This window comes from Ochotona curzoniae, unplaced genomic scaffold (genome assembly GCF_017591425.1).
Source record: "Ochotona curzoniae isolate NIBS_2020 unplaced genomic scaffold, NIBS_Ocur_1.0 contig_3819, whole genome shotgun sequence".
Lineage (NCBI taxonomy): Eukaryota > Metazoa > Chordata > Mammalia > Lagomorpha > Ochotonidae > Ochotona > Ochotona curzoniae.
Window position 1 is genome coordinate 30,716,220 of NW_024466004.1, and position 17,567 is coordinate 30,733,786.

Genomic DNA, 17,567 nt, shown 5'->3' on the forward strand with positions numbered 1-17,567 from the left:
ATTCTGTAAGGTAACTGATATTATCCCAGCATATGGATAAGGATAAAGATAAAGATCAAAGAGCTTCAGTAACTTGCTTGGGAGGTAGTCTGAAAGTGGTGGAACCGAATTTCCAGCGCAGGTTTAAGACCTTCCATCTCCCTCTAGGCTGCCCTTTCTTTTTGCTGCTGACAAATGATATAAACAGTCATCCCCTCACCAGTAGATATTGGGCTGCCCACTGCATTTATTCTTCTGGACACAGAGAGCAGTTGCCCATACCCTGGAGGAATGGGAGTCACGTGATCGGGCTTACCTTTCCATAAGCTGGCTGGTGGTCTGTATGGGGCAGCAAGAGTAGAAACAGGCAGTTAACATAGAAGTCCAGTAAAGGTAACGTTCATTTGAAAGACGTTAGCAAGTGGTGGATTTGAGGTGATTCTCAGAGGTAAAACTGACAGATTGGGCAGTGCCATGACTTTGGCAGGAGGAGAAAGAATCAAGGATGACATCAGATTTAATTAGAACTAAGTATTGTTTGTATCTTTGCTAAAGTGGGGAGCAGCATCTGGAATGATGCAGTGTAATCATACATCTGGTGTCTGTGTCCCTAACAAGGTGTTTGGGAGACAAGTAGGTGTTTGGGAGCTCAGTGGATATCTCAGCTGGAGAAATGAATTTCATATCACTCATATGTAAATAGTCTTTGAAGTGATAGGAATATATTTAATTATCTAGGGAAAGAGTTCAGGAGCATATGTGATTGTGATTCACTTTTAAGAAAATTCCTCATCTGATTTTTTTTTTAACGTAGAACTACCTATCATGGGCCCAGTGCGGTAGCCTAGTGGTTAAATCCTCATCATGCATGTGCTGTGATCCCATACGGGGAACGGTTCATATCCCAGCTGCTCGACTTCCAATCCAGCTCCCTGGTTGTTGCCTGGCAAAGCAATCGAGAATGGCCCAAAGCCTTGAGACCCTGCACCCTCGTGAGAGATGCAGAAAAAACTCACAGCTCCTGGCTTCAGATTGGTTCAGCTCTGTTGTGTCCACTTGGGAAGTGAACCAGGAAATGGAAGATCTTTTTCTCTCCTTCTACAAATCTGCCTTTCCAATAAAGATAAATAAATCTTTAAAAAAAAAAACAGTGAAAACTTATCAGCCTGTTAGGATTGCTGGCTGGGGGAAGCAACACAGTTGTGGCCATGCTTCAGAAGGCATAAAGCAGCAGGCACATTGCCTAAAGAGCAACAGTTGGAAGCTTTCTGGCTGAATTGTATGCTAAACATCCTGGACTTCGATGAGAGACCGCACCCGAGGCATCCACGCTGGGGCTCCTATTTTTTTTTTAAGATTTATTTATTTTTATTGGAAAGTTCTGCAGAGAGAAGGAGAGACAGACAGAAGGATCTTCTATCTTCCATCCCCTGGTTCACTCCCCAAGTGGCCACAACAACCAGAGCTGAGCTGATCCAAAGCCAGGAGCCAGGAGCTTCTGGGTCTCCCATGCAGGTATAGGGTCCCAAGGTTTAGGATCATCTTCTACTGCTTTCCCAGGCCACAAGTAGGGAGCTGGATGGGAAGTAGAGCAGGTGGGATACGAACTGGCACCCATATGGGACCCTGGCGCATGCAAAGTAAGGACTTAGCCACTAGGCTGTTGTGCCAGGTGTAAAGGGTAGTATTTTAAATATCTTGGGACCCTTGGGCTAATCTTAGTAGATAGAATATTTAATGCTAAATATAGGAGTACCAAGAGTAGAGAAGCTTTCTAGAAATACTTGAAAATTTATATTGAAATTCATACTAGGCAAGAACTAAAAGTTATCTAAATATGCCCACACAGGACAACTGGGGAGCAGATGTGGTTAGTCATTCTGTAGACTAGCACATGCAGGAACTTGGTTGAGTGTGTTAAGTGTTGAGACACTTTGCTTAGTGTGAAAGGAACCAGATAGGAATGAGTGAATCTGTATCATTTATATCTGTGATGACATGTATTTGGGGTTTGTGTTAAATGACTGTATCGCTTATTTCACTGTGTGTAAGTAAAAGGAAATAAGGAAACGACAAAGCCAAATTCCTGTCGTACTGCGAGAATATGTGTAGCGGGCACATCCTTGCCGTCTGAGAGTGCTGGAGAGGATTGCCCAGAGGAAATCATCTCTCTTTTTATGTTCTCAGGTTCAAAAGTACTCATTTTTCAACTCTAACAACTACACACTGTTATGTCTCTTCTGACAATTTATTGTGCAAGCTGGAATACTTAGGAACAGGATGGAATGCTCTTATGAATTTCACTGGCACGGCAGCTGGAAGCTGCAATGATTTCTATTTCTCTCCTGCTCCCAGTGTAGTCCTTTGCTTTGATCTCAGTTGGGGTGTAAGCAGTGGGTAGGCCATGCTAGGGGCAGGGGATTCTCTGTGGTAGGTGCAGAGGTGCTTCTGTGAGTTAAGATGTACATACAGACTTTTGAAAGAGGTATTTGATCTGTGTTTCCTAAGTCGTTTATGGCTGTTTATCTGTTTTTCTGAAACAGGAGACAGTGGATAACCCCCTTCCAAAATGGAGGATGGAAAGCCCGTTTGGGCACCACACCCTACGGATGGATTTCAGATGGGCAATATTGTGGATATTGGTCCTGACAGCTTAACGATTGAACCCTTGAACCAAAGGGGCAAGGTGAGTTTGTCAGAAAAAAAAAATCTCCAAATGTGATTTCTTTTAAACAATACATGTCTTTTTACTGTATTTCTTTGAATACATCATAAGCACATACCTTAGAGGAGAAATGATGGTCTATCATAAAACAGTTGTAAATTTTATTGAGCCTTTTGTAATCATGTTCTTAAGAAAAACTGCCTGATAAAACAATATTTTTTATTTTCTTTTTCATTAGATAATATATGATACTTTATGTCATATTCATATAACTAGTGTGATATATTTAACGTTATGAAGTCTAAAATATGAAAACTGAATTGGCTAGGTATCAAACTTTACCTTTTTATTAATCTTATAGACAAGTCTATTTTTAAGCTTTTTTTTTTTTTTGCTTTGTTTATTGGCATGGGATCTGGGTGAATACATTCTGTTAAATATAGAAGTCTTAAAGTTTCCCATTTATAATTACTATGATGATAGTTTTTAAAACATAAAATATTTTTAAAGTTCTGTACACGTGGTATTTGTTTCCTTTCATGTTTAAACGTGGAGTAGACCTTATTACAAAAATGGAAGTTTGGGGGGAAAGTGAGCAGGAGTTTTTAATTGCTTAGGGAAGTCGTCCTGTGAGTGCATCTCGTTCAGTCCCCGTGGCATCTGCTGTGGTGGGAGAGGCTCACAGTTCCCTGTTTCATAAATACTCCTGTGAAGCAGTTCTTCTGTCTGAATTAAATTTGTGGATGTCATTTCTGTTTATTTTGGACTATGTAAATATTCATGAATAATTTATATTTTACCCATCCATGGTTAAGTAATGCCATGTGACTACCGTCCTTGGGGAGCCTTAGAAAAACAAGGTGGATTTCTCAGGAGGTCTTTTCACAGAGAAAACTATTCTGTTACTGTAAACAACCCAGGAACTGCAATGCATAATATATAATGTGCCTTGTTAGAGGAGGCCAATTAAAGATATCCTCAGGAAAGGAAAGTCTGAGGGGTTCTAGTTTTCCTCTTGCTAATGAAGCACATGTTTAACACAATTAAAAGATGCACTCAGTCACTTTATATATTTCAAGTGTTTTGATTTTTGTTTAATATATTAAAGTCATGCTTATTTCCTGGGTATATTGTTATATCTAGAGGTGACAGAATATTCTAGTTCTAGCATAGGAGGAACCTTGTTTATGTGGAGTTTGTTTTCTCATATGTTAAGATGATTTAAAACTGTGTCTTAATAGTATTTGTGAGGTATAAATATGGGATCAATAAAAATATAGTTTAAATTATGACATCATGTAAACATTGTGGGTCTATAACTTCTGCAAACTAAAGTTTAAGTTGCTTTGCAAAAGAAATGTTTTATAAGGATCAACAAATTCTCAGTATGTTTTTAATGTTGACATCTTTGCCTGATTTCTGATCAGGGTACTAATAAATTATGAAGTGTCATAAAAACCAAGTGATGTGGGCATGGGGCAGCTGCCTTCCGCCATGAGCTATATGGATATTTCTAACACCACTTTGAGGCCATACGAAACTATCAACTTTAAAATTAGACCACTATAGATTTATTGAATTTTGAGTCTTGCCTGCACTTGCCATGGCAGGGGCAGATGAAAAGATTCTGAGAGTCTAATGCAACCTTGCCGTGTGGGCATTCCCCACTCTTGATAATCTTTTGCCTGGTAAATTCTTGGTGCAGAGATCATCAGTCTTTAAACGTTTGTGAAGGCACCGGGTGCGCACTGCAGTGCACTGATACTTGCCGGCAGACAGGAAGCATAGGTGAGGGGGTAGTGTCAGCTCCAGGGGAGACACATCTGTGATGAGAATGGTGGCTTTTCAGGTTTCTTTCTTTGTGACCCAGTGAAAAACAGAGGTTTTATTGCCATCTTTATGTGTATTGTCTGAAAATCAATAATAGACTTTCATGTAATATGTGTGCATGTGTGTTTACAAGAATGCGTGTTCTTAAAGCAGAGTTGGTTGAATGGAATGAAACATTCTTAACACATCCTTTCTCTATTTTCTTGGCGTCTTTTATTCTATATGAGCTTGTTCCTTGTTCTTCTGTGTTGTTTTCTTGTCCTGTATTTGCTGCAGACTGATCTTCAGGATAAAGCTCTAAATAATATATGGCTTATGAGAATCTACGTTTATTTTCCCTATGTTCTTTGAAGATCTTATATTTTGTCAGGTAGCTGTCTCCCACTCATACTTTGGCCACACATTTGTTCTTCTATTCCTGTTCCACCTTTTCTCGCCCCCATTAGCTCCCTGCCTGCCGCTTTCCTTGCCCAGATGTTTTGTTCTTACAAGCTGTGGTTCGAGGTGCTTTGTGTCGTTGCTCACGGTACTCCTGCCTGGATTGCCGCTCCCCACAGTCTTTTGCTTAGCCAATAGTGATTTATCATTCAAGACAGTGAATGAGGTCGCCTTCTTTATGAAGAAGGTCCAGGGATATCTAATCTCTCCCTCCTCCCTGCAATAGGACTGGCAGTTAATTATTTTTTCCTTTGAGGAGTGATATGAATTCTTGGCCCTCCTGTAATCTTTATTGGAGATGATTGTTTACCTTTGTCTCTCCATCTCTGCTAGACTGTGCAAAATTCCCATGTGCAGGGGCTCTTTTCTGTGTCCTGTTATTGGAGTTTGGCATTCAGTATTTGATGTGTATTAGGTATTTAATGCTGGGTGGTCAGTGTGTGCTTTGTTATGTGATTTTTGATAGGAGGGAAAAAAAATTGCTCTTCCCTCTAAGCAAATACAATTGTTTTTGCTAAACAAATTTTCTCCTAGAGAGAAGGGGGAAGGCAGGGGTGATTGCCCTTGGGGAAAGAACAACAAAGGGAAAGCAGTCTTTTGGGATTCGTTACTGATCATGCAGTTTGCTCTTAGCCTCATTCTGCAGTCCTTTGTCATGGCCCTGTGCCTTACCCTTCTCCATGTATGTGTTTGTACACCTGTGAGCAGGCGTATGCGTGTGTGCCCATCTGCCAAAGGCCTGATGCCTTTGTTTATTTGACCTGACTCCTACCAGATGAGCTGACTCCTGGAGTCTGGGAAGTCCTTCCGCCTGTTGCCTTGGCTGTGAGTCCACTGTTGTTCTGTGACTTCAGCACCTTTTTCTGGGTGATTTTCCTATAAATGGAGTATTGTTTTATATTATTCTTAATGTACTTAACGCACACTGTGTGTTGATTTTGATTTTTTTTTTTGGATAGTCTCCAGACTGTTCTACATTAATAACATTAAGAACATTTGTATAAGGTTCCAAATTACTAATTTTCGAAGCTTTTACGGCATAAAGAATTTTAAGTTAGATATACTTTAATTTTGAATTGAGGTAGTTTTAGCATTGAGGGTGATAATCCATAAACTCTATTGGGACCTTGTATTCCTTTGAATAAGGTACAAAATTCACATTATGCTTTCAGTTTTTCTGCACACTTTTTGAAGAAAATTTCCTCCTTTGTGTGTGTATGTGTGTGTGCATGTGTGTGTGCATGTGTGTCTTTGTGTGTATGTGAACATGGACCCTTAAAAATAATGGAACTGGTTTTTCTGTTTTGATATTGTTGACAACTTAATAATAGTAATTTTAATTGTCTGGGGATAACTTTGCAAGTAACAGAATTGCATAAATTAAAATTGAATTCTCTCTAGATATAAATTGAGATTATTTGTTTTGTCTTGCAAAGCTATTATCTTAATTTTATAGTGTCTTTGCATTTCAGTGACAAATATTTTTGTATGCCGTTTTTGTTTCACACACATTTTTGTACATGAATTTGTGTCAAATGTTTTACTCAAGCAGTAGCATTAATTATATAACAAGCTGCTATATCAAATTTTAATTTTTTTTTCTAAAAATGAAATTTCCATACAGATTGAGTATTCCTGGTCCGAAATACTTCAGACTAGCAGTGTCTCAGATGTCAGAGTTGTTTGGATTGTGAAATCTTTCCTTAGTCTTTACTACTTGAATATCCATAATCTGAAAATGCAGACTTGGAAATGTCCAAAATCTGAGATTTTTTGACTACTGAAAAAATGGAACATTTCAGATTTTGGGTTAGAGATGCTCAGCCTGCATATGCAAACTTCAGAATTTCTGTGTTTTAAACAAATGTTACATAGCCTATGTATGTAAACTCAGTATGCCTCTTGTTTTGTTCCAGTGTAGGTGTCATAGTCTAGGATGCTGACTTACTAATTTTAGTTTTTGATTTCATTTCCATGATAATGTGGGAAGTGTTTTGAGTCAATTCTTGTCCTATTATTTTGGTTAATAACTTGTTACATAATGAGACTTGTGACATTTTAATGAAGAGTGTATTCTTGCTGTTTGTTGCAATGTATGCAGCCTGTTAGATGCCTTTATTTTTCTTACTTTGAATGAGACTTGACTTTAATAAGTTTTGTTTTGTTTGTTAGACATTTTTGGCTCTGATTAACCAAGTGTTCCCTGCGGAAGAGGACAGTAAGAAAGATGTGGAAGATAACTGTAAGTATCGAGGTCAAAGTCAGTTCTGAACTCAGTAAAGGAAACTAATGTTCTTCTGACCAACCCCTCAAAAAATGAGTGATTTTATTATTAGCATACTGTCTTGATTCAGAAAGAAATGTGACCTTTTGACATGAAAACTCAGTAGTTCTGAGTCTTTATTACCTCTTTGGTGAAGGAATCTGTCGACTCCGTGCTTTTACTGTTATTTCAGTTGTGTAAATGCAGGGATGGTAAGACTTGAGTTAAAGGTCTGTTGGCAGTGATTTTGAAAGTGTCTTAGGGGCTTATCAAGTCAGGTGATTTTTACAGTGTCATATTTGGTCCAGTATTTGGAAGTTAACATTAATTAACATTAATGTTTAATGCAAACATTTTCTTAAAATACTGTGTAATAATTACTAATTGAAACATTTATTTTAGATGGTACATTAAATATAGTATTAGTTTGATTTATAAGTATCTTACCATGTTTACTAAAAAAAAAAACTACTTTCCTATGAACAGACCATAATTCATTTCCACATTTTACCTTTAAGGAGTAATACCATTTCAGTTTAAAAGGAAGTAGGTAGTGTTTAAGAATCACATTCAGTTGTCATGAATTTCATTAAAGTTATTTGACATGAACATTTCATTTAAAGAAAAAAGGTCCAACATGGGTCAGATGTGTTAGCCTAGTGGCTAAATCCTTGGCTGGCAACCGTTGGGATCCCCTATGGGCGCTGGTTCATGTCCTGGATGCTCTGCTTCCCTTCCAACTCCTGCTTGTGGCCTGGGAAAGCAGTGAGGATAGTCCAAAGCCTTGGCACCCTGCACTCCCATGGGAGACCTCCTGATTTCTGGCTTTACATCGGCTCACTCCGGCCACTGTGGCCACTATATTTATATTTCAGTTTATATGTAACTGTGGCCATATATATATTTCAGTTTACTTGAAAGTGTGAGTGGCAGAAAGTGAGAGATCTCCCATCTGCTGGTTCATTTCCCAAATGGAACTGGGATGGGCTGAAGCCTGAAGCCCAGAATTCCTTCTGGCTCTACCATGTTGGTTGCAGGAGCTCAGTTTCTGGGGCTGTCAGCTCCCTGGCATGTGCTTCGGTAGGAAGCTGGGTTGGAAGCATAGTAGGAGGGCTTTAAACCTGTGAGCCTATATGGTATAGGAGTGTTGAGAACAGGGGCTTACCTCCCTGCACTACACTACCCACCACAGTCCTTTTCATATATTATTAATGTCTTTTTGTTTAATGTAAGTACACGTAGCTGAACATAGTAAATTTTTTGAAATATTTTTAACCCATTTAAAAATATGAAATACTCTCCCTGTTTCCTTTGTGCTGATTTGCTTGTTCAGTCTTTGTTTTCCCAGCCTTAGTGTGGATTTACTATCTCTTGCAGGTGTTTTCCTTGATGCTGCCAGATGGCAAGCAGTATTCTTGTCTGATATTAACTATCCACACAAAAGAAGCCACCCGTACTTTTTAAAACCCTATCGTTAAACAGCTTGGTTTGTTGCATTTAGAATGTAGGTCTTTCAGCTGCAGGGGTTTCGTCACTTAAGTTTGTTTGAGGCTTGCCATTGTACCACTGCTATCTGTCTGAAGACACATGATAGTCCTTTCTAAGGATCTCGTATCCTTTTCCTGATGTTAGGAACTCAGTTGCTTGAGTTATCCCACTTCACTCTCTCACGGGCTCTACATCAGCAGTAAACTGGAATCAGGAACTAGAGCTGGGGATTGAACACACACGATTAAATGTGGGATGTGGGTGTCCTAAGTGGTAGCTAAACTGGCCAAATTCCTGCCCCTCTTTTTAAAAACTTAAAAAAAAACTTATTTTTATCAGAAAAAGATTGTTTATCTGCTGGTTCACTCCTAAAATGCATATAGCAGCTGGGGGATTGAAGCCTGCAGCTGAGAACTCAATCTGGATGCTGTGTCAGAGTGACCGGGACCAATGTTTGAGCCATCATGTGCAGCTCCCCAGGGTACACATTCCTAGGAAGCTGAAACCCAGAGTGTAAATTAAACTCCTACCCAGTACTTGGTTGAAGAATACAGCAACCCGGGTTGCATTTTAACTGCTATGCTTAATTCCAAACCTTGCACACTTTTGAAGTCTCTTGTATAACAAAGTGTTTGCAAGAACTAGCTAGTCTTATTTTTTATTGTTTTATTTTTAAAATATCTAAATATTTTAAATACACGAGTAAAAATAAGCCTATGAATAATTAGGGGTAAAAAGTAATCCATTCACATTAGGAATTGCATGTAATTGACCAACTCAAGTATTCCTAGGGTTAGCTGCATATGAGAAAAAGGAAGGATTGGATTCAGTGGAGCAGGAAGTGATTTCTCTGACCATTGTGAGCATGCCCTGTTCGTACCCTTAAGGGCAGTGTAGAAAATTGAGAACCATTTCTCATTCTGGCAACTGAAGGTTGCAAATGCTTTCCTCTCTCTGTGTTTTTCCTTTTCTGTATCTTCATGAAAGTGGAACAGACTGAATGACATGGTTTAGGAAGGCAGATAGTTTATTGGCTAGGGATTTATTTGACCTAATTGACAGATGTTCTAGAGAAGACCTGTGGTAAGCATGGAAGATGGAAAGAAAGGAGAATAGATAGTAGCTCACATGTCAGTATGGGCTTATGTAACTAGCTCTCCTAAGAAAAATATACTGTTGGATTAATAATTCCCATTTAGAAGAATCTGAGCGAATACCATAAGTAGGCATTACAGAGGAAGGTGACATGGGGTCATGCTTCACCCCAGTGTTTATGGTAAAGAAATAGCAATGTGTAGACCAGGTCCTGGTGGACGAGAGTGGAAGAAGAGAAGGGTTTATAATGGCTAAATGACAAATCTCCAAGCCAGATATTCCCCTGTGGCCTAATCCTCTCCAGATTCTTCCTCAATTCAAAGGAATGCTGCCATGCAAGTGTTAGGAGGTCCCACCCATTTCTCATTCTTTTATTCTGCCTTAAATAGCATTAGAAGGTAGTGAGGCATGAGTCTTTAGAAGCTGTGCTGGCTGCATTACACAGGATGGAAGTGTGAACAGTCTTTGTTGAGATAGGTACAACAAGTGGGATCTGGCTTGATAATATTGATACATTAGGTAAGCTTGTAGTGGAGGTATACTCACATAAATGAACAGAGGTGGTGAGACCTAAATCAGGATTGGGGCAGTAGAAATGGAAAGACCTTTGATTATGTTGAAATTGGAGCAATTATCATGAACATTATTAGTGTTACACTCTGTTACATGGAAACTAAGTTAAAACAAGGGGCATAAGAAAAGATGATTGTGGTATGGATTGGGGTTTACAATTTAGATGACAGAAAATGTTTCTAATAGTAGAAATAACAGGGTTGAAAAGAGGTATGTCTGTCTCCTGCAGCATGTGGCAGAAATGATGCTTAGGAGATTGGGAAGAAACTGACATGCTGGTAAAATGTATTTAGAAGAAAAAGGTATTATGGTTCTGTCATTAGCTGCATATCCTGCAGTGAGACATTTATCCATGCTCTAGGACGTTTGTCACCTCAGGAGTGAGGAAGTGATTCAGTAGTCTAATGGTTCCTTCTCATGCTAAAATTTTATCTGTTAAGATTCTGAGCATCAGACTAGATTAGTATCCTGGCTTCCTTCTGTAGGAAGTGCATTAGAATCAGAGCGAGTTCTTTGAAGAAGTGCATTCTTCCCCTTGAATTAATGGTTCTTGACCTTTGTCACTGTGACTCTCACTGATGCTCCCTAGCTGTACTCTTCCGGTTGAAATTCATGATTTAAAGTAACACTAAAACATTTAAATAAATTTGGAATGTTTCAAGTCAGTCTTTTGAGTCTATATATATGTGTCTAGATTTTTTTTTTTAATTTTTTTTATTGGAAAGGCGGATATACAGAGAGGAGAGACAGAGAGGAAGATCTTCCGTCCAATGATTCACTCCCTAAGTGAGCGCAACGGGTCGATACTATGCCGATCTGAAGCCAGGAGCCTCTCCTGGGTCTCCCACACGGGTGCAGGGTCCCAAAGCTTTGGGCCGTCCTCGACTGCTTTCCCAGGCCACAGGCAGGGAGCTGGAAGGAAAGCGGGGCTGCCGGGATTAGAACCAGCGCCCATATGGGATCCCGGGCATGCAAGGCGAGGACCTTTAACCACTTGCGCCACCGTGCCGGGCCCTATGTGTCTAGATTTTAAAGAGATTGGAGTAGGGATAGGTTAGGCCTCTGCCTGCAACACCATTATCCCATTATTTATGCCAGTTAGAATCCTGGCTGCTCAGCTTCGGTGCCAACTCCCTGCTGATAGCCTGGGAAAGCAGAGAAAGATGGTCATGCTCTTAGGCTCCTGTACCCATATCGGAGACCCAGAAGTTCTAGGCTCCTGGCTTTGGGTTGGTTCCCCTGTGGCTGTTGTGGAAGATGCTTCTCTCTGTCTTCCTTGTATGCCTTTCTTTCTCTCTGTAACTTAAAAAAAAATGGATTTAAAAGAAATTGGATTAAATTTGTACACATGAATTTTAACTTAAGTTAAAGTTATTCAATTGAAAATCAATTTGTTTCACTGTTTTTTCTTCAACAGTAATAAATTTGCTAATTTTTTTTGTCTTAGGTTCACTAATGTACTTAAATGAAGCCACACTCCTTCATAATATCAAAGTTCGGTACAGTAAAGACAGAATTTATGTAAGTATTTTGCCTATGGCTTATGTTTTTGGGAGATATTTTACATGCTACTGTTGGGTTTTGTCAGGTTTGAAACTTTTTGCAGGAAGGCCTGCACATCTGAACCTGTTGAATCGAAAATGTGAGCTCTGTGAAAGCACAGATTTTTTTTCCCATTTTTTTTCCTGCTCCAAATTCAAGATTTACTGCAACATGCCTGGTATGTAATAGATACTTAATAAATTTTTGTGGATCAGAATATCAAATACAGGGTCCGGCCTGGCATGGCCTAGCGGCTAAAGTCCTCGCCTTAAACACACCGGAATCCCGTGTGGGTGTCAGTTCTAATCCTGGCAGCTCTACTTCCGGTCCAGCTCCCTGCTTGTGGCCTGGGAAAGCAGTCAAGGACAGCCCAAGGCTTTGGGACCCTGCACCCATGTGGGATAGCTGGAGGAAGTTCCTGGATCCTGGCTTCGGATCAGCTTAGCATTGGCCGTTGCGCTCACTTGGGGAGTGAATCATTGGACGGAAGATCTTCCTCTCTGTCTTTCCTCCTCTCTGTATATCTGACATTCCAATAAATAAATAAATCTTTTAAAAAAAAAGAATATTAAATACAGGGTGTATCCATTAATTTTTAGGGTTAAAGATATCTGTTTTGATTTTTTTTAAAAAATTCTTTGCTTTTTTTTAAGATTTATTTTGTTTTATTGGAAAGTCAGATATGCATAGATGAAGAGAGACAGAGAGGAAGATCTTCCATCGATGATTCACTCCCCAAGTAGCCACAATGGCTGGAGCTGAGCTGATCTGAAGCCAGGAGCTAGGAGCTTCTTTCGGTCTCCCATGTAGGTGCAGGATCCCAAGGCTTTGGGACATCCTCGACTGCTTTCCCACACCACAAGCATGTTGCTAGATGGGAAGCAGGGCTGCTGGGATTAGAACTGTTACTCATATGGGATCCCAGTATGTGCAAGGCGAAGACTTTAGCCTCTTGGCTATGGATTTGGCCCCACTTTGAATATTTTTAATAATATCAATGATTTTAGGGATTTTAATCTCTTAATTTTGGACTAAGCAGATCTTTTTATTCAATTTTCATATTGTTCTGCAGATAATTTAAGACAACCTATAAAGAATATTAATTGAAGTTGGAAATTTGAGGAAAAATATGTAAATTAGAATAGAATGAAATTCAGAAGAAATGCCAAGAGTGCAGAAATATTTATCTCGTAGAACCGGAAGAGTTACACTATTTCAGCAGGTCTAAGACATCAAACATGATAGTATTAAAAAATTAAAGTAATTTTTTAAATGAAATAAAGGTTTGCACCAAATCATTCCTAGTATGTTTCAGCTGTAACTGTTCATTGGACATGTACAGAATTTTATGTTAATCTGACCTAGTTATAGATTTCTTTGTTGGCTGGGGATAAATTGCTGCACTGCAGCTCTCCTGTTATTAAGAAGGGACACTTCATTATTTTTGAACGAAGAAAACACAAGGCTTCATGACAGTTACTAGATCAAATGACTGTCTTAATCTTTTATATCACTATCAGCTTCCTAATTGTACTTACTTAATTCTGACTAAATTACATTTAGTCTTTGCCATCTGTCCAAATAGTAACAGCTGGGAAATAGAGTATTCTACATGGGTTTACTTTCTTGCAGTTATATGTTATATTAAAGCTATATTATCATCCTTGATTTTTAAAAAAACATTACTAAATGAAGTAGGTTTTAGGTTTATATACAGTTACTCTTGATTAGAAATATATTTAAGAAGTAGAATTCAGTTAGCAGACTCATGTTAAACATTAGATATGTGCTAAATGCTGTTTTGGATACCAAAATAATTTGAAATTTTAAGTTTGTTAAGGAATTTCTTATCTACTGAACCAGTTAGTTAATATGAATGTCACCAGGAAGCATCATCTTTGAAACAGAGGTGGAGAGTCGATGTTTTCAAGGTTAATTGAAGCCAGGATTGGTTTGCTTTTTCCCTGGCCAGTTACACCTTTCAGTTATAAAACCATTATAAATGTGCGATACATTAATACAGGATTATTACACAGTATATAAGTGAAGGAAGCAGTTTTGAGTAATAATTTAAGTGTAGTTTTTTTTTTTGTTTCTAATCAATCAGAATGGTAATGATTCTTCCTTAAAATTGATAACATCAGCCAACTCCCATTTAACATTTTTGTTGGTTACTAAGCCTGTTCTTTTCTTTTGTCTTCCACACAAATATTACTATCTGGAAATTCTTATTTTAACTGTATTCCAGCATATATCTTTGGGCATATTCCTGTAGTCTGAGAGTTGTGAGTTTCTACAACATTTTTCTTCCACAACCAGAAATAGAATAGAGAAAAATATGATGCTGTGTGCCCTACTTTTGCCAATTTCACAAAACCACAACTCTCTATTTACCCAGCAAGGAATTTTATAAATCCTACTGGTGCATTTTTCTGATCTTGTAAAACCACATTTAAATTCTAAATTTTAAAAAGCAGGTTTAAATTGCCCATTAAACATTTAGCCTGGTAATATTCCAGGAAATGGTTAGTATATATTGTTTTGCAGAGCTCTGAAACCAAGTGGTCACTTCAGAGCTAAGTTAGTACTTGTTATTTTGTGAGGGAGTTTGGTCCAAAGGGTCCAATGAACTGTACTGCAACTCTTCAGTAGCAGGGCGAATAAAAATAGCCAAGATAAAGAATCAACGTGACCTAAACCCACCCTTAGGCCTGGAAGCACGGACGTAGATTTCCTGGGTTGTGTCATCTCTGGAAGCTGACTGAGGTAGAGGCTTAGATGTTAAGATTGCTGTGCTTAGCGGCCTAGGAAGGCATATGGAAAAGACTTATCTTCAGTTTGAATGTCCTGAGTTTGAGATACTGACGGGATCAGAAGATACAAATGTGTTTTAAGAGTTAGAGAAATATGAACCTTGTAAAGATCAGGTCAGGTTGATGGCTGAGAAATTGGATTTGAGAGTCTTTGGTGAATAGAGAATTGACGTGTTCAATAGTTAGAAAATTGGAGTCTTTAGTAAATAGAGAATTGGTATATCTATTTCTATGTATTGGTTTCCCTGTGAACCTTCTTAGCTTTAAATGAAAGTAGTAATTATAAAACTTTGTTTTTCTGCTTCTCCTATTTAGACATATGTCGCCAACATTCTGATTGCAGTGAACCCATACTTTGACATCCCTAAGATATATTCTTCAGAAGCAATAAAATCCTACCAAGGGAAATCTCTTGGAACAATGCCTCCTCATGTCTTTGCAATTGGTAATTGCCTTAGTTGTTTTAGTTTTTCTATTTCTTTATATTACAGAAATTTATTCAATAATTTTTCTATATTAATAAAAGATCATGAATTGAGTATATGTTTGAGGGATGTGCATGCATCTTGAGTATAAGCATTGTTAGGAGCAAATATCTTTTTTTTTTAAGATTTATTTACTCTTTTCCATCCCCTCTGTTTTACTCCTTGAATAGCTGAAACTGCTGGGCCTGGACCTGAATGAAGCTGGGAGCCTGGAACTCCATCCAGGTCTCAGACACTTTTCTAGGTGTATTAGCAGAGAATTAGATGTGAAGTACAAAAGTGGTGGTTCAAACCAGTGCTTATCTAGATACTGATTTCGAATGCTATCCCCAGATAGCAGATGTCTTACAGAAGGTGGGGAAGTTACAGCCAACTCATGGGGCAGTCATACATTGTCTTTGTTAAGTGCCTGCATCCTCATAGATGTGTTTCCCCAGTTGAAAGTCATATTTGATAAAACTTACCATAATGGTGTTTTTCAAGTTCTCAAGATAATGACCTCTCTCTATCATAGAAATGTCCATCTCTTTCACAGTTTGGAGACCTAGGACTCTTAACTCCAGTCGCCATTTGGGAGTGTGTTACTTGGACTGGATTTGAGCTATCACAGCAGACTTCTATATGTTATCTTGTATGAGAATTTTATAAAATGAAAGGATTCAAAGTGGCATGTGCTTTATATTCTGTGGAATCTCTGTGGGAGGACTTAACAAGTGTCTCTTATTAAAATTTGCTATTCTCAGCCTTTCTCTCCTCTTGGAGCCCTTCAGCTCTCAGGCACAGAGAAATTAAGTTATTTGATAGGAACTGGAATGCTTTCCCAAGTACAGAAATGTTAGCTAACTCTCTGTATTCACCTAACTAGGTGAAAGCTTTACATTTTGATGAGCTTCCTAGTCTGTCTGTCTTTTGTCTTTGCCGTCATGCTTGTGTTTTGCCCTAAGGAGACCTCATTTCCAGATTTGGTTTACCTGTGTGCTATTTACTGCTGGGCAGAGTAAATACAGCAGCGAAAGTGCTGCTGCTGAAACATGTTTTCTTTTTGGTCATGAAGAGCACTGTTGGCTATTGATTTGTTCTCTTACCCACCTGCAAGGTTATATGCAATCCTTAGAACCTAAATGTGAGAAGTCACATGTTTAAAATATAAATGAGAGCTTTTGCTTTTAATCCTTTAGTTCTAAAAAAATAGTGTTCAGAGTGTTTCAATAAATGAAGGTAGACTAGATCACTGAAAAATTGAACATAGGAGTGGGTATATCCTTTTATAAGGATTGCGTTCTATTCTTAGAAGCCATCAGTAAACTTTTTGATTGACACATTACTGAGGTGAGAAGTAGCTGTCTTATAGAGCCAAACTGATGAGGAAGTAAGTTTGAATTAGATTTAATTCTAGATCAGTTTTAACAGAATTTTTTGTATGAAAATTTATGATATTTTACAGTTCAAATAGTTGGAGTGTAGTGAGAGTATTAAAAGATTCTTAAACATTTGTAAGTCTGGAAATTAACAGTAGTTAATTTTGCCTGTATTTTTCATTTTTTTAATAGTTTGAAATGTAGATACGCACTTGGAGGTTCTCGGCCTCCTGGTTTATTCCCCAAATGGCCATCGTAGGCAGGTCTGGGCCTTTATGGGATCCAGAGGTCCAGAACTGCACTTGAGTCGCTCATGGGCAGTAGGGAGCCACGTTCTTCACCCCCTTTCTGCTTTCTCCCAGACACCGCATTAATAGGAAGCTGGGTGAGAAGCAGAATAGCTGGGACTCAGACCAATCCTTACATGTTGATAAACTCTACATGACTTTTCAGTTTAATAATAGGATGACAGGAGGAAAAAAAAAACCTCTCAGATTGATTTTTCAGTTATTTTTTCCCTCCAGCAGAATTTTTGGTTGCCAGGTTTCTTAATTGAGAGCTTGCTGTTTCTTGCTGTTCGCTGGGGACCTCGTTAGTTATGCATGGTGAGCCTCTTCTCCCTGTGCAGCTCTGCTCTGGTGTTAGGGAGGGCTGAGCCACACTTCATAATAGGGAAACATTCTCACACAAACTTATGAGCTATTTGTTTGGATTTCTTATTAATGAGTTACTATGATGCTAATTTAGGATGTAGAAAGTAAATATAGAAATGTTTTTGAACACTTTTGATTGTTTTGTTTTTAAGTTTCACTAGCTATAAAAACTTATTGATGATTTCCTTAGAAGCATGTGCTCCTAAAGTGAACTTTCTGTGTTTTTCTAACTTTGTGTTTGATACATTGTTCATTCACCTAGCTGATAAAGCTTTTCGAGACATGAAGGTGCTCAAGATGAGTCAGTCTATCATTGTATCAGGAGAATCTGGAGCTGGCAAAACAGAAAATACAAAGTTTGTTCTTAGGTGAGTAATATCTGAAA

General features: G+C 38.5%; 1 protein-coding gene across 1 annotated transcript in view; it reads left to right on the forward strand.

Annotated features, from left to right (window-relative positions):
• The window catches only part of MYO6 (myosin VI), a 155,508-nt gene that overhangs the window by 60,505 nt on the left and 77,436 nt on the right, over positions 1-17,567 (forward strand). The window contains exons 3-7 of the mRNA XM_040983657.1: positions 2,523-2,665; positions 7,085-7,154; positions 11,779-11,852; positions 15,002-15,131; positions 17,445-17,550. Coding sequence (XP_040839591.1) covers positions 2,549-2,665; positions 7,085-7,154; positions 11,779-11,852; positions 15,002-15,131; positions 17,445-17,550 — 497 coding nt within the window. The 5' untranslated portion in view covers positions 2,523-2,548. The remainder of the gene's footprint in view (positions 1-2,522; positions 2,666-7,084; positions 7,155-11,778; positions 11,853-15,001; positions 15,132-17,444; positions 17,551-17,567) is intronic.